Raw genomic sequence first — 25,379 nt, 5'->3', positions numbered from 1 at the left:
AAGAAAAAAAAGAAGAATAAAAGGAAAAAAGAAAATAGAAAAAGAAAAGAAAAAAGAAAAAAGAAAAAGAAAAAAGAAAAAAGAAAAAAGAAGAATAAAAGGAAAAAAAGAAAAAAAAGAAGAAAAAAAAGAAAAAAGAAAAGAAAAAGAAAAAAGAAAAAAGAAAAAAGAAGAAGAAAAGGAAAAAAAGAAGAAAAAAGAAGAAAAAAAAAGAAAAAAGAAAAAAGAAAAAAGAAGAAAAGAAGAAGAAAAAAAAGAAAAAGAAAAGAAAAAGAAAAAAGAAGAATAAAAGGAATAAAAAAGAAGAAAAAAGAAAAATAGAAAAAAGAAAAAGAAAAAGAAAAAAGAAAAAAGAAAAAAGAAGAATAAAAGGAAAAAAAGATAAAGAAGAAGAAAAAAAGAATAAAAAGAATAAAAGGAAAAAAAGAAAAAAGAAAAAGAAAAAAGAAAAAGAAAAGGAAAAAAATTAAAAAAAGACACATTATATTAATTATTGAGAGGTTGTTCAGATTAACACAATAATAATCTAGAACAATGAAGCATTCATAATGAATATGTGCTTGAGTGTTCACTGTGTTTGTTTGGCTCATATTGAACTTTTAAAAGATGAAAAGTAAATAAACACCCAACAGCTTTCAGTCATCAATTTGCTTTACAGTCAGTTTAACTTGTGACAGCTTCATGTGATGTTTAACAGGTGATTGAGTGAAGTGTAAATGTGCAAAACTAACCTATAGGTGGCAGCAAATGGCTTGCCTTGTGCCTTCTTGCTGGGATCACTGTCAGTTATCCCATTAAAACAGAATAATCCAGGACAGAGAAACTGACACTTTTTACACTTACTCACTACATTTTTAAACAAATGTTATCTCTAATTTCTACTTCTTACATTTTCACAACAGACTCATTACTTCAGGTTCAGCAGTACAATTTATAGCAGTTATACAAAGTTGTAGTCACTGTACATGAGAATCTAGCTAGCACTCAAGAGGAGGAATCAAGAAGGGTAAGTATCAGATAATTTCACATTTCTGTCAGTTCAGAGAAAGAGAGGGAGACAGAGAGAAGGTGGGGCACTAACATAACAAGACAAGAACTATAACCAAACTAAGAAGTACACGAAAATAATATACACAGCAAATGACAGAAATGTAACTAAAAACAAGGCACTGACAAAATCAGACTGGAAGTGCACACTACAGAGATGCAACCTTAAAACACAAACAGAAGAAGAAACAAACCCAGAGACACGACTGTCTACACAAGAAGGGACATGAGACACAAGGGAGGTATGATAACAGAAACCTAAAGACTAGATAACATCCTAAGACTTGAAGATACAAATAATATCAAGGGATTACAAAAGGGAACTTATATAAACCAACAGACAGAACCAGAAACATGAAAAACAAAACTCAGATGTGCTGGAAAATATTATACTGAAAGGATGAAACACTGAAGAGCAAGAACATAAATAACTTCATAAACCCAAGGTAAATCATGAACTCACAAAACTCAAAATACTGGGTCAATGACCCAGGAATCACGACAAGGTGTGTTAAAGGTAAATGGACTAAAACTGAGCACTCAACGTGCTTTTTATACAACTTGCCTCATTCACCCAGGCACTTTTTTCTATGTAAGTGCTTTCTATCTATCATTCACACACATTCATAGTCCTACGGATCCATCCATCGAAGAGCAACTTGGAGTTAGTATCTTGCTCAAGGATCTTTGGCATGCAGACTGGAGCAGACAGGGACTGAACCACCAACCATCTGATTAGCAGGTGGCCTGCTCTACCTTTTGTTCCATCTCTCTGAGTTTTGTGAATCAAGTGTAGAACACAAACTGTTTTCTGTTGTGGAAAAATAAACTGAGCATCAAAACCAAACTGATTTTCTGAGATATACTGTATTGAAAGAAAGTTTTGTACTGTATTTGTATTGAGATTTATTGAAAGGGATCAATCCGGCCAGAGCAGGGTTCATACCAGCAATGACAAACAGGCAAAAATAATAACGGCTCCTTTATAGTGTGGGTACAATCTTTGTGTTTATCATTATAAACAGTTTATAATTAGTTTATTACAGCTAAATAACAACAGTACACTGAGGTCTAATAAGGTGAAACACAATTTTTTCTACTATATTTCCACCCTTTTAATTATTTCTAATCACTCTTGTAGTATAAAATTTGTATGCAAAATATAGCAGTAATAAGAAAAAGGAAAACCTCCAAAAAAAGAGTCATGTAGATTTTTATCCTGTGTAAAAATGATGCAAAAAGTCACACCAATACACAACACAGCTAAAATAAATGACCGAACCTCTCAAAGCGCACCATCCTATTTATTTAATCAGGTGTCGTCTGTGTTCCTTTGCTAATCCGTCGTGGATAACGCTCTTGTTGGAGGAGGGCGCTCTTTCACCCCTCACTCTTTCGTTCCAGCACAGCTGTAGGTTGAAAGGGGAGAGCACATTGTACACCCTTGTTGTCTTCTTCATCGTCAATATGGAATTTTTTTTAACCCTTTGGGTTATTACTGTGGTTCTGTAATCCTCTTGCAATGGCTGACAGGACCCAAGTGGCACAGCCTTCAACTTTGACTCCTGTCTGGATTGTCAGCAGTACCTGAAATGGGCCATTCCACCATTGCTCATTCCAGCTGGTTCTCTGGAGATCTCAGATAAGCACCCAGTCTCCTGGGCTGAAAAGGTGTAACTTTGTTTTAGGTGGAAGGGCTGCTTGAACCATATGAATATGTATATGAATGGCTCACAAGCCCATGTGATGCTAGAATGCCTTTTCAGCTGCTGCTACTGCTTGCAGTTAAAAGAAGGCCTGCTGGTCTTTGTCCTTCCCCACGTTCCTGCAACAAAACATCCACCCTTTTCATCCGCTGTGTGGGTGAATAGGTTTATCAGGATAGGGTGATCCTAAAGCAGGTGCAGTCTGCAGTGTCAGTCAAAGCTTTGTCTTCACAGCATGCTTAGGTGTCCACTGGCAGCAATATGAGCCAAAGCAGAATCAAATAATAGTAATAATAATAATCAAACAATCAAGTCACTATGATTAATGAACCTACTCTGAGCTAATGCTGAGTTTGTTTGGATGTTTTGGGAGGAGAAAGGTTGGAGAAATGTCTGTATTGATATGATCCACTAAGAGACACGGGTTTGGAAGTTCTTTTGGGTTGGCCTTTTTTTTTTTTTTTTTTTACCAGTTTATACTAATGCTTTTCACAACCCCTCTAAGTTAACTAGTCCCACAGTCCAATATTACTGAGCACCCTACCACCAAGTGTGTATCCATCTCCTGTCCCCCCCACCAGTTTCTTTGGCACTAAAAAAACCCCCTAATGACAACATTTTATATCTGTTTAAACAAGTGTACGTAAAAAAGATCATGATTTGGATGATGCCAACCATTTTATATCTATATATCTACCATCTATATATTCCTGTCTATGGATTTGCATTTCATGTCGATCTGGATAGCATACCGTATTGTCCCTGCTGTTTCATGGGCGCTCCCTGGGTAGACGAGCACTGGAGGTCTCATGTTGTGATCTTATCACATGAAGAAATATGCTCCTTTCCCCCACAAAAAAAAAAAAAAACATGCCACTGCTTTTAATGACTTTTAGTTTTAAAGTTTTTATTACCCGACTGGAGCACTGGTTCCACCTCTGTGAGGATTTGACAATTGTTGACTTGGACCTCAGTTGTCTTGATTATGTGCAGTATGACTGTGACTCAAAAACATGGAGCTCTAATGCTGCTACTGCTTACTACCGCTTCAGAGTTTGTTGCTCCAACCCCCCCCCCCCCCCCAACATGAAAAATAAAAATCTGTCAATACTAACTTTCATTACGCTCTTTGGCCCCCGCAGTAACATTTAAAGGCCTGTGCTCTTGGGCCACTTACAAATTACACTGGAAAATGTAAAGGTCAAGCTGTGAGAATGAAAAACACATTGTAACGTTAGCTTAAAAGAAACAAAACATAGCATTTTTCACAGCCTCTCACTCTTTTCACTTCCTCTGATAAAATTTCCACTTTTCTGAGCACTTTTTGTACAAGATGTCTTTAGAAAGTTACAAATTAGCATCTGACAAATTAAATTTACCCACCGATCCATTTGAACCATGCTTTCCTGTGGAGTGGTAAATTTTGCATTTACCTAGGCTCAAATTAGACCAATGTGGAAATATGTTACATGTATTCACTTCTAGTTTTTATTTTCCCTGGATGTACAACCACACCATCTACTGGCCATTGACATCCAAAGTCAAATACATAACTCAAAGGTTTGTAGAATTTATTACAATCCCAAGATCATAAACAAAAAGCAGCAATTAGACAATTATGTACAAGTCTATTCATTTTTTAAAAATACTTATGACAAGTTTCAGGTACCAGCCACAGCTTGGCCTCCTCAGTTCCATCTCTGTAAAGTTGCTTTGAAGCGCAGTGCTTTCCCAGGTCAGTCTCTTTACAGCACATGTGGAGAAGGTGGACACAGAATATAGTTTCTCAAACAGGGCCTCCCGATGACCACATTTTTTGTGAACAGACTCTTCCAGGGCATGGTCTGAAGAACGGGAGTCGTCTTGACATAACACGACCAGCTCCTGAGCTCAGCGTTGTGCTATAAAAAGCCAGTACTGTGTGACGGCATCCTGTGGCTTCTTGTTACGCTCTCCCTGTTTCCTTTTCTCTTACAAAAACATGTTTGTATCCATCAGGCAGAGAGGTGGGTATAGTGGTGCTTTAAGACTTTGTGAGAGGTGGTGGCGGTAGTAGAAGAGGGGCGCACATGAGGAAGGTGCATCTAGGTAGTAACATCTGAAGCAGTTAACACTGTTTACTCTGGCAATGTGATATGAGCAGAGGGTAGCAGGCTGTAAAAGTAGCGCCTGCTGCTGTAACTATAAATGATAACTTTACTTATGAAACACTTGAAAGAGTGGAAAAACGTTCCGCTACTGTAGACGACGTCTTTCACAGTTGTTACATCATCACATGGTTTTATTCTCTCAGGTTTGCAAAGGACCTGGGTAACTTACCTCATGAGAATAAGTTTGAGTGATGTTGCTGCATACCTATTGACTGTAGAACGACAACGATTCAGGTCTTTGGCTGTGGGTAAGTAATCGCAGTGGGAAATGTACTGAGAGTATTATCCTTCAGGGACTCCTTAAAGTTACTCTATTTAAGGTGGCGGTGTTAGGCATGTGGCTGCAGCAGTAGGGGTCTCCTCGCACTCTGACCGGGTCCTGCTCGGCCAGAGGGCGAGATGCCTGATGGAGGCTGGGTGGACTTGCACACAGTGCTACTGCAGAGAGTGCATGAAGCTGTCCAGGTTGTACTCTGAATCGTACTGCTGCTGGTCCCACAGCTCTCCCAAGCTGTCCAGCACTGACTTCATGGAAGTCTTTCCTGAGGTTGATGATGACTGCTCGCCCTTCTCAGCCTTCTCACCTTTATCCTCCTGAAACAAATTTACAGTCAAGGGAGTTCAGCCAAACACAGGGGAATGTGTTATGTGTTATGAATGCGTGCATGTGTTAGTGGAGAACATAAAAATTTGACTGTTATTAGAGATCAGTAACAATAGTACAAACACTAGAGGACAGAGCTGCTCTCACCTTGTCGAGTGTGAAGAGGTTGAGGAGCTGGTCTGTGCCCATGCTCTGCAGGCTGGCGTTCTCTTGGCTTATAACAGTGTTAGCGATGCTCATCTTGAACTTCTGCAGTCCCATGATCTTCTCCTCCAGCGTGCCTCGTGTGATCAGCCTGTACACGTTCACCACCCGTTTCTGCAAAAGACAAATGGAATATATTAAATGCTTTCATGCCAATCTAATTTCAACTGCTTCTCTTTGCATCACTAGCTTTAGACAGCAGCAGCCTCTTGATACAATCCAAGGCTGATCCAATGTGAAACTAAAAGAAAGTCAATTCTTTACGCGGGATTTGATTGTGCAATTTCAGTGTCAGAGGAAGGTTAAGAGTCATCAAAACAACCTGGACTGCCTAAATCTGTCTACACACTGATATTCTGCTGAGCAAGTGTGTTCAACAACATTACCTGTCCTATCCTATGGGCACGGTCCATGGCCTGCAGGTCCCTCATTGGGTTCCAGTCATGCTCCACAAACACCACGGTATCTGCACCAGTCAGGTTCAAACCCAGACCACCAACATGGGTGGTCAGCAATAGCACATCTATTGATGGGTCATTGTTAAACCTGAGGCACAGAAAGAAGAAATCCTAGTCTTGCATTCATTTAGCAAACTCGCATTGAGCAGACGTCTGTGTTTGACAGTGAGCAACTGTACAGATGAGCTAACCTGGAAACTATAGAGTGACGTTGGCCGGCCTGCACGCTGCCATCCAGCCTCAGGTATGTGACGGTGGGCAGTCTGGGTTTCAGCAGGTCATGTTCAACGATATCCAGCATACTCTTCAGCTGACAGAAGATTAGCACACGATGCTGGGCCACCACTGCCTCAGTGGCCCCCTCTGATCCTCCACCACCACCGAGTCCACAGTCCAACAGCAGCTGAGAGCAGAAACGTGTTAGAATGACTGAAGGCATGGGGCATCTTTGAAATCAGATACAAGTGAATGGTTGGATAACTGAATACAACAAACATCCTTATAGAATCTCTTCTTCCTACATATCTTTGTGTAAAATCAAAAAGTTATCAGGATCAAACACTTGGTCCACGGAGGACGTGAGAAAGAGGACCTGAAGAGTGATATCTCACCTGTTTGAGAGCAGATAGTTTTGGCGCGTGCTGAATGTCTCGCAAGCTTGAGTTCTGTCCTGCCAGCTGCTCAGTGATGCGTTTGTACTCTGGATGCTGAGGGGTCAAGACCAAGCTGGGGTGGTTACACAGCTTCCGCAGGTACTGCAGCGCCTTAAAGAATCAAGACATGAACCCAACTATTAACACGGGGAACCATCAGCAAAGGAAAGACGGTTAAAAACTCACATAAGGTTTTATAAGATGCAAATAATAAAAAACATTGATACAGATTTTAAGATTTCAGTCATCAGAAGGACAAATGAGTAAACCGTGTGACACTGACAAGCAAGAACTTCCTCACTGACGAGTCAAATCTCCAAATGTCAGATTTAAGAGTAAAAGGCAAAAGAGAGATTATAAGCCTACAGTTTTCATGAGCAGGCCACTGTTTTGTCTGTTTTATATTCTGCCATGGTGTGGAAAATATGTGGGGGGTATGCGGGCACCATATTCTGCTGGATGAATATTTAAGAAACATTTGCTTTTCTATTTACCAGAAAGGAACAATTCAAAGCTACACATTATGGTCAAAACAAACTTTCTTCACATATGAACCGCAAAGACCACATTTATCAAACCACACATACCTGGAAGACATGGCCTGTGGCCTTCAGCTTGGGCTTTTCCTCCTCCTCTGTAGAAGCTACAGAGATGCTGTCATCCACACTGGCCTTGGCTCTAGACTTTGCAAAGTCTTCATACAGCTGAACCTGCAGGCAGTGACGAAGCCAAAATCAATAAAACTGTGCCACTAACAAGTTTTACCACCATGAATTCCAACCAAGACTTCACAAACACACATTCCAACTACTGTTCATCATACTTATGGGTCAATACCTGTAGAGGGCTCAGGTTGCAGTAATAGTCCTGAATTATTTTAGGAGGAAGATCCTGGAGGACATCCTCCTTCATCCTCCTCAGAAGGAAGGGTAGTACCTGTCGATGTAGGGCCTCCATTGCCAGGACTCCTGCATGGAGAAGGCAACATTAATGGTAGGCCATATTCAGTAAGAGTAACCAGACAGAATGAGAGAAAATCTAATATTCTGTCTGAAAAAACAAACAAACAAAAACTAGGGGGTTCACATACCTGCCTCCTGCTCCCTCGATGAGCTTTTGGCATCTCGGCTGGCTAGGATTGGTTTACCGTAGCGTGCAGCAAACTGTCTTTCTGTTCCGAGGAAGCCCGGCATTAGGAAGTCGAACAACGACCAGAGCTCCAAGACATTATTCTGAAGTTAGAGCATTAAACATTATTCCACTCTGAGCTGCAGAAAACATGGAAAGAATGGAAATCTCCATTTCCTTTTCAGATCACAAAGGAAGCCTCACCTGAATGGGCGTTCCTGACAAAATGACTCGGAAGTTGGCAGCCAATTGTTTTATGGCTTTGGACAGTTTGGTTTTCCCATTCTTGATCACGTGACCCTCATCGAGGATACAGTAATTAAATTTTATATTTCTAGAAAAGTAAAAAGAAATAAAACTTAAAATGCAAAACAGAAAACACAAAAACAAACAGAGGAAGAAAAAAAACCTTTGGAGTAGCACTCACCTAAAAAAATCTATGTCATTTCGGACAACATCGTAAGAGGCTACTACAAGATTGTGTTTTTTCACTTGGTGTTGCAGCCTGAAAAGAAGTACATGTTTAGTTAGCTTCAAATAAATGCATTTATTTCTACCCACACACAAACTGTTCTTCCTCACTTATTCAATTTTACAAAAAAAGATGAGCATGAATCATTCTCCTGCAGTAAACTGACTAATCCTTACCGCATCCGCTCTGTAGGAGGCCCAGTGTAGTGCAGCGGGTTGAGGTACTCTTTGGCGCAGAACTTGCCCACTTCGTCCACCCAGTGGCCAGTCAGCGTGGGAGGACACACCACCAGAGAGGGCAGGGGGCTGCAGTCTGCTGCTTTAGTCTTGGCATATTCCTGTGCCCTGAAGCGCACACACACACACAGCAGACTGAGTCACAATTTGTAACACAGCGCTTCAAACATGAGACTGGATCAGAGTTTTAAAGGTCAAAGATCAAAGGCAGATTTAAGAATGCACCGAGCCTGGACAGACCACCGCTGGTATTCAAGCTGTCAAACCATATTTGACAGCTTGAATACCAGCGGTGGTGGGCAATAAGGCATGTGGACGAGTAATACCTATAAAAATTATTCTCGTGGAGGTTACTCGTGTTTTGTCTGCATTTAAACCACATTAAAAATGGGCGTAAAACAACTCACACTTATCAAGCCTCTGACAATGACTGCATAGAGTAGCATACCACTGTTTAAACAGATAATATATTTGTGCACGTACTCCATCTCTGTAACAGTGCTGTTAGTACCTGAGGTAGTGATCGCCTGCCAGAATGCAGATGGACTGCAGCGTCTTGCCGAGACCCATGTCGTCACACAGGATCCCATGCAGCTTGTATTTGTTCAGGAATGCTAACCAGTTCACTCCATCCTGCAAGATTAAACAGCCACGCTCAAATATCACAACACTGAATATCAATGTTTCACTGGTTAATCCTACTAATGATTAGACAAAAGTCATGAAAACAATCTCTTTAATGACACCCATCAGTTTCAGTGCCTATGAGTCAGTTACAGTAGTGATGCTGAGGATGTGGCAGCGATTTCAGCAGCATTTCAAACAGGATGTCTTCACTTCTGTATTACAGAGATAGATTTGTTCTCAGTAGAGCTGCTAGAAGCCAGTTCAAAGAAGAGCCAGCACATTTACTTAACCTCCATTTGACTGCTTTAAAATTTACTGTCAAGTAAACCATTTGTTGTCAGCATCTCTATCTATGTTGCCAGCCTGCCGCATTTAAGGGAACCTCACTCTTTAATGTGGCAGAAATACGGTCACACTGGAGGTGCTGAGACAGCTCAAGCACTAAAATGTTGCAGAAGTTGTTTGTGTGTCAAAATATCCACAGGGTGGGCATCCTTAAACGTGACACAAACCTGCTGGTACTTCCGGAGCTCTGCTTTAATGGGCACCGGGATTTTGTAGTTCTCCAACTTTCTGCCATCTAGCAGCTGCTCCAGGAAGTGACGTTCTCTAGCTTTCTGCCGGATCAGGTCAGCAGACATGGCAGGAGGGTCTGGTATACCCGCCTGGTAGAAAAGAGGAAAATACATCACTTAGAGTCCAAACCAGAGGTGTCAAACATAAGGCTCGGGGGCCAAAATTGGCCCAGCAAAGACTCCAATCCTGTCCACTGTACAGCTGTGGAAAATGTAAAGGTAGGTTTAAATTCTGGACTTTCATAAGTTTTACAGCTTTCTTACTGATCAGGATTCATGGCGACAGATTTACTAAAGTACTATTTCTCAGCAGAAATCTTGAGATGTAATGATGCAATTGTACTTCTTTTTCTAATATACAACTACCCCAGGAATCAAGTTTGTACTTAAACGTCTATACCCTGTATGTAGGTCACAGTGTAAAAGGAGTTTGACATCCCTGATGTAAACATCAAATAATGATTAAAACTGCACTTTAGCCTGCTGTCTGGGTGCTCGTACCTCTAGTGGCAGCAGGCGGATGAGTGTAGCAAAGCACTGTGTGGCCATGAAACGAATGCTGTCACTGGGGTCGCTCATACGGCCTAGCACTGGTACTACCAGCAGCACAATGTAGGGCACAATGTCCACATCCAGCTGCTCCATGACACCTGCAGGAGTCTTGGTCAAGGACAGTAAAATACAGCACAGGAATGCACTAAATAAAGGCACAAATAAATCAGTTCTAGAGTGCTCTTATATCAGAAAGGTTAAAAAAACTGAAAGGTAATGTCACTGAAGGATACAGGCTAAAGCCTCGATGGCGCCTTCTTGTTTGGTGCAGTCATCAATAGCAGCTAACCAGGGTAATACACACTCAAGGAAACTGTTCATGGTCTCCAGTGTGGCTATCTTGCTAAGCACACCAACACAGCGTGCTGCCATGTGACGTACTGCTGTGTATGGGTGCTGGAGGCAGGTGAACAAATGGGGCAGGTGTTCCAATAACTACAGGAAAAAAAACAGAAAAGTCCAACAATCTCCATAAGATGTCACTGATTCCAAATCCATGATAATCATAAAAAAATGATCAAAGTAAATCAGTCGAAAAGGATCAAACTTACTAAAGGCTCGAGTTCGGCAGCCATGGCTCCTGCCATGACTTCCAGTACTTGTAGAGAGTTGACCAAATCCTGAGCTGCAGCGTCGCCCCTCTCCAGCTGGGCCTGCCTATCTACAACACATGAAACACAATGATTCAGAGTAACAACTCTGTACATCTTAACGATGTGAAAACACGGAAGGATACAGAGAATCGGTTCGGTGAAATGAGGCCTTTCATCCCACTGATCACTGACTCGTGAGACTCTATACAGCTTTTAGTTTCTAAGATATCTACAATTAAATCTAAAAAAGCACAGTTTATGTTCCTAAGTGACAGTTACAGGTCTATATTGGTGAAAATCAAGGTGACGATATTTTCACCAGTGTCTATCCAAGATCAAAATCTGATCAACATAATCAACATACCAATGCACTGATTTTCTGTTGCCACTGACGTCAGTGGTCCCACCGTATTCTCCCAAAGGTATGGCAGAGACTTTGTGAGGTCTGCACCAAAGTGCCGTGCAATAGTTGTTAGGGCGAACTCTGCACCTCGTCTCTGAATAAGAAATGGCTTCCTACTCTGAAATGAAATGATAGAAAAAAAGACCAAGAACAGTAAAGACAACATGGCGTTGTTGGTTTTAAGCTCAATGTGTTGAAAATGTACTTTAGTTCTTCTGTACCTCATCATTCTCTGAGCTGATGGTGCTGCCAGGAGGAAGCTCCGTGGTTGGGTTTTTTGGGGCTTTAGGAGCTGGACCCCTCTTACTGGTGATGGCAAACGCAGCTCTTTGGTGGCGATACAGAGTGATGATACCTCGAGATTTATTGACCATGTGATGCATGCCGTCTTTCTCCAAGCCACCCCCTGAAAGCATGACAATTAAGAAAACCATCAGTGTTAACACATGATTTTTATATTCATGAGTCAAACCTTTTAAAACATCACTGAAACCCCAAATTTAAAATCCTGTTTGTAGCTGACAGACTGAAAATAGAGCCAAGCTTCAAAAGGTCTCACCTTTGGCATTTTCCTGTGTCGGAGGTACGGGGCAAGCAGATGAGGGCGTGGTTGCAGAGTCCACACAGGCTGAGGCACAGAGGTTTTTGATGATCTTAGGGTTGGGGCATGGCGAGCGTCCGGCACACTGTTGAAGCAGCTTGGCTATAAAAGAGGCAGCATAACCTTGGATCAGGGTGTTCTCCTCCCTCTTGATGGCCTCCATCAGAGGCCTGACCAGTGGGTTCAGTTTGTCGGGGAGCACCTGCAGGTTAATCACGGCACAGGCTGCGATCATGTGCACGCGCAGATGCAGCTGCTGCCATTCTGTGCTGGTCTCCATCACAGTCGCTTGAGCCTGCTGTCGTTTGCTGTCCAGGGCTGGCCACTGTTTGGACTTTACATTAAACCCTGCTGTTGACTCTGCAAAGATGGTGGTTACCTAGGGAACAAGCAGGAGGGGGATAAAGGGTGTGATTGAAAAGGGTCTGATGTGTTACAGAGTGCAATATCCATTAACCTTCGAAGCCAAGAATTGTTACAGTTTTTGATCAAAAATCATTCATGGTTTTGTTGAGACACCATACCTAGATTACAAACATGCTGCAAAATCCCAATAAAGATCACGGTGCTTCACCAATCTGATAATCGTGTGTCAAAAGTTTATCAGTGCACATGTGTGTGTACTGACTTACCAGCTCACTGGCTTGATCAATGGTGAAAACGTTACAATTGAGGCGGTCCTTGAGGTCTATGTTGGCATCAGCAAGCAGTGCAATCAGCTGCTTGCACTCATTCTGCATGCGTGTGAAGGGGATGGCGATCTCATCATAATACAGCTGCTCAGACAGAATGGCCAGAAGACGAGGCAGCACGGTGGATGACACCAACTGACAATCCTGAAAAGATACGAGAGAAAACCTTTCAGCTTCTGAAAGCCCGATTGAGAAAAAAAATTCTCAACAGCTGAATTTTACCTTCTGCAGTGCAGCCCAGTCACAAAGCACTAATGCCACTGCGATTCGCTGCAGGGCAGACTTGGAGTTGAGATGGAAGAGCAATAGCTGAGCCAAAGATTCTGCTGGTCTGATCTCCTGGGATGCAGCATTGAGTTGAGGGTCACAAATACACCGACACAAAGCCCCCAGCAATCTGGATTACACAGGTACAAAGACAGCAGTCAGTGCAAATGCAACCTTGATCACTTAGTCAGCAATTCCAGTTATTTCTTGAGAGTTAAAGATCGTTAAGTTAAAGACTTTTCTTCCCAATATAACTATGAAAACTTACTTGGCAGCCATAAGTCGAGCACGGACTACTACATAGTCCCTCGTAACTGGGTCATCTGTCACCGTCTCTGCACCCGCTATATATTCCTGAACAGTTTCCTTCGCCTGACTGCTTGCTTGACGTCCCTTTGTGCCACATTTATCCTGTTTGAACAACATGATATTAGTTAAAGTTTGTTTTATTTCAGAAGATGCCAAATCTACATGTTTGACGTGGTTTTAATTTAAGAGTGGAAAGACACCTTCTGTAGACATTTGTCTGCTTCCCTTCTTTTAACACTATTAATTCATTACATGCAAAGCAAACCTGTCCAACCCTTCTTTTTATTGTTCCTCAGTTCCACCACACGTCGTTAAACCGGCATTTAAGCCACTTGGTGGGTGGGTGCACGCTTCTGTGTGCCAGTGCATCCTCTGTCTCTTATTTCCTCCTCCAGACGGTTAAGGTTTAAGCTCCACTGGCTCAAAAATGCAGAACATGGCTGTAAGACTCTTATTGTCTGCCAGTCTGTAACCTAGCAACCACAGCAAGGTGCACTGACTTGTGTGATAGGGAATCTGCATTATTTGCATGAGCCCATTGATAAAAATAGAAGTGGAAACACTGAACCATTCCAAATTATGTCATGCTGACCTTTTGTTTAAATATATCATATTAATTCCTGTCACTGTAAAATTGCTCCTTCCTACTTCTAAAACAAAAGATACGCTGAAAATAAAAGTTTTTATGTGTATAAAGATAAAGTATACAACCTTGGAGCGGGCTTTTACTTCCAGCAGCATGTTCAGGTCTATTGGAATGTGGGAAGCTTGCATCATGAGACAGAGCCAGGCACCCATCCATGGACAGCTGGCTGCTACCACATACTGTTGGGGGGCCTGAGACAGCAGCTCCATCCACACCTGCACATAAAAGACGCAGATTAACAATACAAAAAAAATCAAAAGTCTCCCATACGTGCTATCCGAGTATAAAAAAAAATAAAATTAACATTTACATTAAAATTCGACAATACAGCATCGTCTGTATCGTTCCAGCTGTGTTTTATAACCAAAGTTGGACAGAGTTTGTCATTTAACCCAAAGTAGTTAGGTGAGTCATGTAACAAACCTTTAGGGTCAGTTCAAGGATTTCCTCATTGCTCTCTAGTATGCAAGACTGGAAGATATGCCGCAGCATATCTTGTAGGATGGGATTTATCCACGCTGCACAGCTCTGGAAAAGCAAAACCACAAAAACGCCACCTTATTATTAGGGATGCAATTCAGTTTAAAGCTGGATTAAGAGCTAAAAAAACAAAACAAAAGAAATATTTTGCTCATATTTTTGTAAATACATGTAGATATACTATCCGATTATTATTGTTAGATCTTTACCTGGTCAGCTTTAGACAGTAGTGTGTAAAGCGTTTCCAGTGCTGCTCGTCTTACTGATGATATAGTGTGTCTCAAAAATGGCCATACCCGAGGAACCAGAACAGTTAGTGACTGCTGCATGCTGGGATGAGAAAATAAAAAAGGGTCATAGCTAAAGAGTTGGCGCTCGTCTAATTTTGTGCTTGTGGTTCTGTGGGGTGTATTGTCTGTTTGTGCCCTTTTATGAAAAATTAGGTCATTTAAAAAGCGTTTAACACAAAGTACAAAGTACTGTTGTGAGTTGGCTTTCACCCCAAATTACTAATAATGTCAGGTCACTGACAAAATTCTATGACAGCACTTAATGCTCTTATGAAGACACCCTGCAAAAGCTGTGTATGGTTTGGGGTCAAGGTTTCAAATATGGAATCGCTGGAACCAATTTCTGGTATTGTGAGTCTCCTATTATTCAATAAATCAACAGTATTTTTTGATATATTACTTTATTAGTCTCTTTTTTTGCATAAGCTTGAAACTGACCTGCATTGTCGAACCTGTGGATAGGTTAGCAGCGAGGACAGCAAAGTCATAATACTATTGGTGGAAGCAGTCAGATCGTCCAGGTCTAAAAGTGCATCCCATAGTGTGTTCACTATGAAGGGTACCTGAGAGACATTATGTTTTCAGACTAAATTAAGCAACAAGGACAGCAGAAAGTTTAACTACTAACAGAATGCACATTTCACCAGAGTTCAAACTGAACTGAAAACTGAAATTGAAACTGGTTTTGTTTCACACCTTATTGGGCAGTAGCTTCACCAAGCCCCTGACCACAGGGATGAGGGCTGCAGCTGCCACGGCCCTGACATCGTCATCCAAGTCCTGTAGGCCGTCTGTGATCGCAGGGAGCACACGGGGAAGTAAAACAGCAATCAAGTCCTTCGACACAAAAGAGAAGATGAAAATCAGCATGTGTGTATACGACATCAGAAAGTGAGATAACAACGAGAACATATGCGTCCAGTCTGAAAAAAGCTTTTTGTCCAAGTATAACACCTCCTGTTCCCCACAATTCACATTCATGGCCACAAGCTACTCGAATCTAATACAATGTCAAATCTTGCTATTCTTATTCAAAGCTCATCATATGCACAGTGATAGAGAGGGTGTACCTGACGAACAGCCAAGGTATACTTGATCCCCAGCAGGCCTCCATGACGCACCTCCCACTGGTCCTCTTTCAGCAGCTTCAGTAGGACATCTACCGTCCTCGAAACACCAGATTCATTCATGTGGCGAAGGGCCACACCCAGTGTCTGAGCACACGTCTCCCTAACAGGAGCCACTACCTGTCAAAAGGAAGAGGGCAGGATTGTGATAGAAAGAGTTAAATCAAAGCCAAAGACACAGATTGAGCTGAGTGACACACATCTGACAAACATAAGTCCAAACATAAGTAAAAAGTTTGACTTCCTCCTACAGGCTAAACATGGTAACACACTGTCACAATCAGACCTCAATTCCCTGCATCTGTGAAGTCCTAGTTTATGCTAAATTAATAATTTACCGAGAATTTACTTTAATTTTTTTGAAAACCGTGATTTTGGAAAATTTTTTATAAAGAAATGTATCACCCAATCAAAAAAAATGTTTATTATATACATGTGTCACACTTAAAAACCCAGTAACCTTTAGCATTGTCCCTACACAGCCTGCATATTCCTGGAATGGAGATTGCTGAACCTTTCAGTAAGGGACGTAAAGGAATGTACAAAGAAGTGGAAAAACTCTAGGACAAATATGTTCAAAAAACATTTGTGGATAAACAAACAAACCTACCTCATCAGATACAAAATCGCCAAAGCGGTCCAAAGCAAAGACACACAGCAGCCGGATGACCACGTCTTCGATCCATTCCTGATGCTGCCGTAACATCTGCATCAAAATATCAGTACAGTCTGGGTCATGTCTGATTCTCACTCAGCTGTTAAAAAAAGCCTGAAGATGTGGTTGAGACCTACCTGTTCTGCAGTGCTTCCCACCACCTTCCCTCCCTCAGCACCATGGGACTTGAGGATTTCTCTAAGACCGGTGCCTGCACCATGACGAACCTGAGAAACAAAAATAAATAAAATAACACACACGTGGTTATTCTTTGAGCCCACTCTACCCCCTCTCATTCAACTTACATTATCAAGTGAAAATAAATATTGTGTTTTTACCTCCCACGAGGGATTGAAGAGGTCATTGCAAAGCTCCTCACAGAAGCTCTCCAGAGGCCACTCGTTCGTCTTAGGAGAAAACAATAACGCATCAGCTATCTGACACTGTCATCTATACCAGCTTCACCGACTCGTCTGATTGCTTACCTCCTCTAATAGACTGGAGTTATCCGGAACGTTGTCGACTAGGATCTTATGCTCTGTTGCTGGTTGCTCAGTGACTACGTTGGTGGTTTTTCTTCGTTTCTCCTCAGGTTCACCTTCAAAACTGTCATTACTAAAGGTTAAAGACAAATGAGAGTCACACGATATGATAACTCTCGAATTTTAAAAAACTGTAAGTACGCTGACAAAAAAAACATGTAAAATACAACACATGCACTCTTCCAAACATACAATTTTGATTAGAATCCAGAATATATAAAATAGTCCTACCTCTTTTCATTAGGATCCATGTCTCTGGATCTTTGCTTTGCTACCAACTTGGCCATCCTCTTAGCCTTATTTTTCTGACGACGGCTCATGCCTGGTCGGAACTCTGAGTCGATCAATTCAGCTGCCTGAATGGTCTAAAAAAAAAACAAAAGAGTGGTGTTAATTAAGAAATTCCTCCTCTAGTGAATCTCAAAGTGGGGATACTGTTTCAAGAAAACTTTCCAATTATAATAAACAGCAACTCTAAGCTGACAGCTGTTGAGTCTGTGTTTCCACAGGCCCCGCTCGTTTAGAGACTTATTCCTCATGAAGAACGAAAAACAAGACAGAACATCTTCAACCGGTCTTTAACTCGCTAACGAGGGAGAGCTTTGGTCAGAACCAGGTGGTGGAGCATAATGCTCATCACCTGTCTCTAGCCCAAATCCTTCAAAGAGCAGCTCTCCTTGCAGCTATTTATTGACAAACTGTTACAATACACATCACAGCACAAGCACCTCCCACTGTAAACCCCCCAATGGTTCTAAGACAAGGCACTATGTGTGTGTGTGTGTGTGTTTCTGCTCACCAAAAGGATCATAAAAGCAGGAAGCGTACAACACAAGAAACAGATCTTTCAGATACAATGTATCTACAATAAAACCCACGTCAGCCTCACCCAGCACCAAATTGGCTGGAGAGGTGGTCAGAGACAAAGGAATGTCTTTGATTCTATAGTTTGAACTAAGACTTTACAAATTTAAGAAACACAATGACAACATTCAACAATATGACTTAACAACAGCATTCCCTCTGCCTATTCATGCACAAACCATTTTAATTTCCTCATCCTGTGCTTGACTTTCTGCAAACAAGTGTTCCAGCAAATGAAGAACCATAGTGACAGTTTAAACAACTGGAAGCTGCCACGAATATTGATGAGGCAGAAAAAAAAAAAAAGAAGAATCTACTCTATTGCTATGTCATGCATACTCACAGGAAGTGTGCAGAACTTCACAAAAAGGGCCCACGGCATGAAAATCAAACCACATGACCCATTTACAAACAAAACAAAAACAAAAACAAATCTGGCACAGACATGTTTTTAATACTGCAGTGCAACAGGTGTAGTTATAAACTGCAATAGCATCTTTTAAGCCTAAAAGGTTCTGGTTACACTGAGAGGTACGTTTAGGACTTCCCTTTGACAATTCATTAAACTCAAAGAGACAAAATGTGTGCTAACATACGGTGACTCGAGAGGTCCGAGTAAGACTCACCAAGTGGTTTCCGGAGCTGGATCCAGCTGTGGCTTTGCTTCCGTGTGCTCTGAGGGCATTGGGCTGACAGGTATAGTCCAGGTCCTCGTCGTTGAACAGCTCCTCTGTGTTCATCCCAATAGCGGCACCCATATCTAGACCCAACTTCTTCTGAAGAAGCTTTCTCTGGCATGCAAGACGTTCTTTGGGGTCCATCTCACCTGAGAACAGATGACAGGAAGTTGGCCGGAAACTTTAGAAACTTTGGCTCAAATTGCATGTAGGCAACAAAAAACCCCCAAACAAACAAAAGATTTACGTTGGGGCCACATTAAATAAACGACAGACAGCATTATGAATGGTCTTGAATGTCATACTGAACTTGTTAAATTTAGTTAGGGCTGGGCGATATATCGAGTTTTTTTTAAAAATATCGATATATTTTTGTACGAGATATAAGATGTGACAATATCCTTTATATCGATATAGTCTATGTTACGTTATAATTGTAGTTGTGGAGCCACAAGTTTGCCTCTCTTTCGTCCACTTTTGTCTTTACGCAACGTACTCGGCCTTGCCCCTCCTTCAATGAACACAACTCCCCCTCCTCCCCCATCGCTTCACCTGCAGGCAGCGACAAGATGAACACGGCAAATCTCCGTTAACGAGTTACTGCGCATTGCCCCGTGCGTGGGGCTGGACGGCGTCAACGTGTTAGCGAGCTAACCACGCTAACGACATGCACGGCCTGAAATCCTTTCATTTTCTCAAAAGTTGACAGCGCGCCTTATGTGTGAATTCTGGTTGTGCTTGATGACCGCGAACCGATTTTATGTGGAACACGGCGCTCAGCAATCTGTCAAAAAATGTTTTAGTTCGACTTTGGTAAGCTACGGAGCTGCACTGGCTTGATGGATTGTCGGAGCTTTACGGCTACCGAGGAGCCTCGCGGAGTGATACTAGTGTGCTTCAACGTAATATTACCGTATTGTGTGTGTATAAGGGCCATAAATGGCACCTGTTAAGTGCCGGTTACGAAGCGGATTTCAAACTCAAGGCTGTCAGTCACGAACTTGGAAAGAGAGCAGCTGTGAAATCTGTCTATGTTATTATGCTCAGCGTCTTTTAGTTTACATTTTGACTGCACAATTGTGAGCTCTTTGTTATGCACAAAAACAACAGTTTTCTTTTATTTATGGAGCATTATTATTTAATAAATGCTCATAATTTATTTTTGAGTAGCTTTGTTCATGCACATCTATGCTGTATGTTAATAAAAGTGCAGCTGTGACATCTGGGACACAGCTTTGACTAAGAACTCTCTTTTTGTTCTTACCTATTGAGATATATATCTTATATCGCCATCCAGCTAAAAAATATCGAGATATGAATTTTGGGTCATATCGCCTAGCCCTAAATTTAGTAAACAGAAAAACGGGACCAAGAATGAGAAGTCAAATGAGGCCAAAGGGAAACGACATTACGTGCGTTACGACATACACAGGAACTTCAAATTCAAATGACCACCAAAAGATAACAACGAACAACTTTCTCCTTTCAAACTGTATTCAAATTTGTAACGAAGCAGTCTTACTGGTCAGGTTTGACCGGCATTTGTCCGAACACATTTCAACCTGTTACAATGGTCTTTGTTTTAAATCAAAAACGTATTAGATAATGTCTTTCCTCAATGGAAAAAAAACAAGTGGGAAAATACAGATTTAAAATCTTCCACCTTGGTAAACGCCACATACGATCAGACAAGAGGCCGTGCAGGTTCAGAAGTGTGCATGGGAGAGGGTGTAACAGCACAGATGTTATTGCAGCTGAAATAATATTTGAAGAGTCACTACAAACCAGTTTTGTCATCCTGCAGCTCAAACTCGGCCCCAGCAGATCCCAGCAGAGACGCCCCGTGTTTCAGCAGGCGAGAGATGTCAAAGTGGTAGAAACTCAACCGGTCGCAAGATGTTTCTTCTGGAGACAGGTCTTCACAGGACTCTTTACAGAACAAACACAAAGTTTCATAATATTAAATTGTAATTTCAAATGGTGTAGCCAAGTGAAAATGAAAGGGAAGGTGCAATATTCAAATTGTAGGTAAATTAGCACAGAGCATATAACACAGAGGAGGTTATAACTCGCAAAAACAAAAAGACAATGATGCAACATTTCACTATTTTACAAAAAATATTAATTAGTGTGAAACTAAACAGACAAAAAGGCATCAATTTGGGGCATGGACACCTACTTTAGGCATCTTTTCCAGTCCACAACAGAGGGCATCATGTGTTAAACCAGTATGTATTCAATTACACCCTTAAGCACCTAATAATTAGTACGTAAGTTTTTACACAAAACAGTCACTCTATGAACTGATATGAAACCTAAGTCAAACCTATGTGGTCTGATTTTTTTCATAAGCATGTTTGACCAAAAGAATAGATCACTTCACAAAAACAAATGATTATTGTGATGCATATACCTCCAACTCATCACTTAAACATCACTAAAAAGCACAAACGCTCACCTGCTTTAGGCTTTGGAGCCGGTTTCCATTCAGGAATATTCTTCACAATGGCCTCTACAGCTTGGCCTGCTGCTATACGGGTGTCCCAATTGGGACTCCTTAGATAGGTCAAGACCTTATAAATGACAGAAAAGAGCTTGCATTGACTCTTTGTACAATTGGCTGCAAACAGAAAGTTTTAACAGGTACAGCCAAAGAGGTGCACCCAAGATAGCCATATTTTAAGACAGCTGCTGACAAAAACATATAGAGTCTGATCTTGTGATGCACAGGAATTACTTGTACATAATCTGACATTGTTAATTGAAAATTTGCTCATGTTTAAATTGAGCATTCATCACTGCAACTTAATGTATACCTGATTGTAAACTGTGATAAGAGAAAAGCGCCCCAGTTAAACCCCATACAATCTCACAAAGCTCAAGACTATAGGATTGTTCTTCAGCTCATTAATCTGGTTGGAAATACAGACGCCTTAAGACATTATTAATATTCCACACATCTGAGTGTGAGAGCACTTATGGATACTGAGGCTGGTATAGCCAACTGGGTTGTTTAGAAAAACAAACAGACGACATTCTGATACTGTTGGGTTTTCTTTCTCTTTAAGTCCCAACTTGAAGCTGAGAAAAAGTTCACCAGCAACTACACAAAAACAGTTGCAGTCTGCATTACCAAGTCTATTTGGATGGCAAACATGCAAAGCAAATATGGCGTCAAGTCACCAGAAGCATTGCACTACCACAGACAACTTAAAAATATTGTTCTTCTTTTGCAAGAAATTCTCAAAATATTTGTAATATATGTACACCTTACAGCTATGAAGGTGTGTACACATGAATATACACAGAAAAATATTTTTTTCTGCTCGATAGCCTGTGACAACCCTCACAGCTAATCACAATTATATGAAAATACACACCTTTGATAAGAGGTTATTAAGCTCATGTGGGTGGAGTTTAACCACTTCTCCAAGCTGCTGGGCTGCTGCTTTCCTGGTTACTGGTGTGGTTCCAGTGTCGAGCAGGATAAATAATCGGTCAAGTCTAAAGACAGGTTACAAGAAGCACACACGCACACAAAAGAAAACAAATCAAGGTTGAAAGTAGTCAGTAGAACATCAGCGTGGACCTTCTTGACAGCCACTGTCCAGTCAGCAAATTACACAATGTTTAACAGTGGCAGCAGGACATTCACCTGTTGGGTCACGTAATGTTCAAAGATGATGTAATGAAGATTTAAGATACTGAAAGCATTTATTCCTAAGAATGAAACTCTCAATGTTAACCATTCATATAATAAGATAAGATAAGATAACCTTTATTAGTCTATTAGTCTAGTAAATTTGTTTTGTCAGCGCAGGAAGTGGACAGTGCAAAAGTTATGAAGCAAAAATTAGAATACAATAAGAATAAATACAGTACACGACTGTACAGAATAGAATAAAATAAAATACTATATACAGTAGAATAAAATAGAATAAAATATACAATAAGAAAAAAATAGAATACAAATGCTATATACAACTGAGTAAAAATACAACGATGATAATTGGAGTTAATTTAAAATTAATTGATTAAATCCTCATCATCCTGGAATTTTACGATCAGTCCATCAGTTTTTGATGCTCTACGGTGCAAATAATTAAAGATGTAAACTAATTAAAAGAGTCACTATTTTATTTTCTTGGCTTTGCACCCAAGTAACCTGCCTAATGATTCCAGTCTTTCACCAAGGTCATTAGCAGTCTATTAATAAAGTGAAGTGGATTAGGGATGTGCAGATATCCCTTCAGGTTCTACAAACACTTAATCTGGACAAGAGATGAACACACACTAATATACACACAACACGTGGACTCGACAAGAATTTTAGAAATTCTGTTTACAACAAGAATATTTGGAAGAAATCAGTCGTCTCTAAAAATCAGTTTTAAAATTTGGACTTTGAAGTGTGACTGTTTAGGTTTCTAATATTAACATAACTGGTTAAATATTAGAGAAGTAGCTAGCCATTGTTGGAGCCGTTTACTTTCAGAACTTTTCCAATACAGCATTTGCTTTGGAATGCAATGGGCTTTTCTTTTGTGTTTTTTAAAATCTTTCAGATGTGGGTGTGTGATTTTCATGATTCACTCTGTGTAATGAACTCTGAAGGCAGAGGAGGTATGAAGGATGCCCCCCCCCCCTTTTCCCCCTTCTGTGTGCACTGTTCCTATGTGACCCCTGTTTAGTGTGCTGTTATGAAAACTAAACTAGCCCCTGAAACACACTTAAGTCAAAATTATCCCTGCCATCTCTGTGTTTTGTTACAATGCAAAGGCATGAACTGGAGCACTTAAAAAGTTTCATAAAGGATCTTCTTGATCTATAGGGAAAACCTGCTGGGCTGGATCAGAAAACTGGACTTACATTACATCAGCTACACAGGAGCCGTGAAGTCTTCAGTACCAGAGAAACAACATAACAACAATCCCCCAGCAAACTATAGGTGGACTACACCTGAGTGTATTTACGGTTGACTTACAGGTGCAACTGTTCCGGACACTGACATTAACTGGTTGTGCATGCAGAGGCGGCTAGCCAGTGGTGGCATCTCTTGTTTGCAAAGCAGCTTTCCTGACACAACTCCACAGCAACGTTAATTAACCTGTACTTAACACCATCAGCAGAGTGTTTCAGAGCACCGGGGTGTATTTTAATGTCGCACCTGGAAGTGAACACGAGCCCAAACTTACGTTAACACTTCGAGGGCTATCACAAGAGGCGACCAATTCACACTGTAACATTACACTTGCTAACGTTTGTCAGGCGTCGCCATGCCATTCTCTTCCTAATCAAAAGCTAGCGGGTATTAGCAAGCCCGCTAGCTAATAGCTAAAAAAAACTGGGATAGATAAACAGAGCTACTACAGACGTATCTTACCTCGATACAGCCATGGTCAGTTATTGTGGGCACTTCAGCGTCCTACATTCAACAGGCACCCGACAACTTGAAACTTTTCTTGCTACGCTGTTTCCAGTGCGACAGATAACAGCAGACAGAGTCATTAGCTAGCAGCTACCGCTAGCTAGCCGAGGCCCCAACAGTGTGCTTCTGTCTACCAAAGAGAGCGAGTTCACAACCAATTCATGTCTTCAAAGTTGCCCCGGTCGTCTCTCTGCTGTCTTCTTCCACAAAATATCGCCAAGTACCATTAACATAAAGCCCAGTTCACCCCTCAGAACTCTTCGCAGATAAATATTTTAACCTGATAAGATTTAAAGAGTTATTTTGTTGCACGTTGAGGACGACCCAGAAGACTGTTTTTATATGAGGAGCCATCTTGCATTTATTCCTTCCTCCATAGCAGGCGGAGGCTGATTGGTTACAAGGGTCGGAGAGAGCCAATCAAAACACGCGTTAAAAGAGGAAACGAATCGAAAGGGAAAAAACACCCGAAAATAATACTTTTTCCTTCAGATGTGTCTATACATTGTTGCACCTTATATTGCTATAGTTATTTTTTTTTATCCTATATGTCAGCAGCTTATATCATATTAACATATTAACAGCAGAATATGTGTCATAGTTATATCATTGATTGAATTTGCATCTAGCATAAAATTATTTAAGATGGATTTTTTTTTTTTTAAATGTTTCAGTGTATTTCCACAGAAATTGCAGACATTTCTCTCAGTCGTGATGATTCAACGTCTCAACTGAGCTTGAGCTGACCATGGTCCTGAAAGGTTCATGTTCTCTGTTTCTTGCTTTTCTTGTGTCTTCTTCCTTATAGAAGCATGAAGAAACACTAAAGGGAGCTAAAACACAAACACTTTACGTCCAAGGTAGCTGTTCTCATGAATACAAGCAAAAAAGTGGCGACTATCATTTCTCAGTATGTCTTTAAATGACACCTTTCATAGCCTTTAATTCTGTCAAAAGTGTGATTATTCAGTATTCATGTGGTGTAGCCTCTATCATCCCAATATGTGGTCTTTGTTTTTCTTTGCAATGAGACATAAAGGATGAATTTAAAAAACCTCACTTGCCTTGTCTCAGACCACAGGATTCGTGAAGTGCTGTCATACAAATCAGGCTTCTTTGTTTATTTTAAGTGTAGTTTTCTAATCTATCAAGCATCTACAACAATATTCTTTGTATGAGAAAAAAAACACCAGATTGCAGATACACAAGTTGTCACGTAGACTAAGCACAGCATGCACAGTGCACAAAGAGTTTTAAGTGTCATGGATAGTATTACTGTAAAGAACTCAGGCCTTTGAAATTATTTCAATTCAGTGATTTGAATCTGAAATGATTTTTTATCACATAATGAATATCCTGTCTTTTTTCTGATTTTTTTTTGTTATGAAACATT

At 40.8% G+C, this 25,379-nt stretch overlaps 1 protein-coding gene across 1 annotated transcript; it reads right to left on the bottom strand.

Moving 5' to 3' along the window:
- Positions 1 to 4,309: 4,309 nt before the first annotated feature.
- btaf1 (BTAF1 RNA polymerase II, B-TFIID transcription factor-associated) lies at positions 4,310 to 24,358 on the bottom strand. Its single transcript, XM_085183451.1, has 38 exons — positions 23,942 to 24,358; positions 21,939 to 22,062; positions 21,017 to 21,131; positions 20,344 to 20,487; positions 18,508 to 18,707; positions 17,249 to 17,382; positions 16,961 to 17,090; positions 16,814 to 16,882; positions 16,613 to 16,702; positions 16,431 to 16,526; positions 15,764 to 15,940; positions 15,390 to 15,530; positions 15,132 to 15,256; positions 14,613 to 14,733; positions 14,347 to 14,451; positions 13,989 to 14,138; positions 13,237 to 13,379; positions 12,924 to 13,098; positions 12,642 to 12,845; positions 11,968 to 12,388; positions 11,630 to 11,814; positions 11,370 to 11,526; positions 10,964 to 11,073; positions 10,646 to 10,847; positions 10,362 to 10,510; positions 9,798 to 9,950; positions 9,170 to 9,291; positions 8,599 to 8,766; positions 8,378 to 8,455; positions 8,155 to 8,284; positions 7,913 to 8,054; positions 7,660 to 7,790; positions 7,410 to 7,532; positions 6,781 to 6,933; positions 6,361 to 6,572; positions 6,098 to 6,257; positions 5,655 to 5,825; positions 4,310 to 5,497 (listed from the first exon to the last, which is right to left on the bottom strand). The coding sequence occupies exons 1-38, from the start codon at positions 23,953 to 23,955 to the stop codon at positions 5,339 to 5,341; spliced, it is 5,583 nt and encodes a 1,860-aa protein (XP_085039577.1). The 5' UTR covers positions 23,956 to 24,358; the 3' UTR covers positions 4,310 to 5,338.
- Positions 24,359 to 25,379: the final 1,021 nt, after the last annotated feature.

The sequence above is a fragment of the Neolamprologus multifasciatus genome, chromosome 13, assembly GCF_963576455.1.
Source record: "Neolamprologus multifasciatus chromosome 13, fNeoMul1.2, whole genome shotgun sequence".
NCBI classification, from domain to species: Eukaryota; Metazoa; Chordata; class Actinopteri; order Cichliformes; family Cichlidae; genus Neolamprologus; species Neolamprologus multifasciatus.
This window is presented reverse-complemented; position numbering and strand designations above follow the sequence as displayed.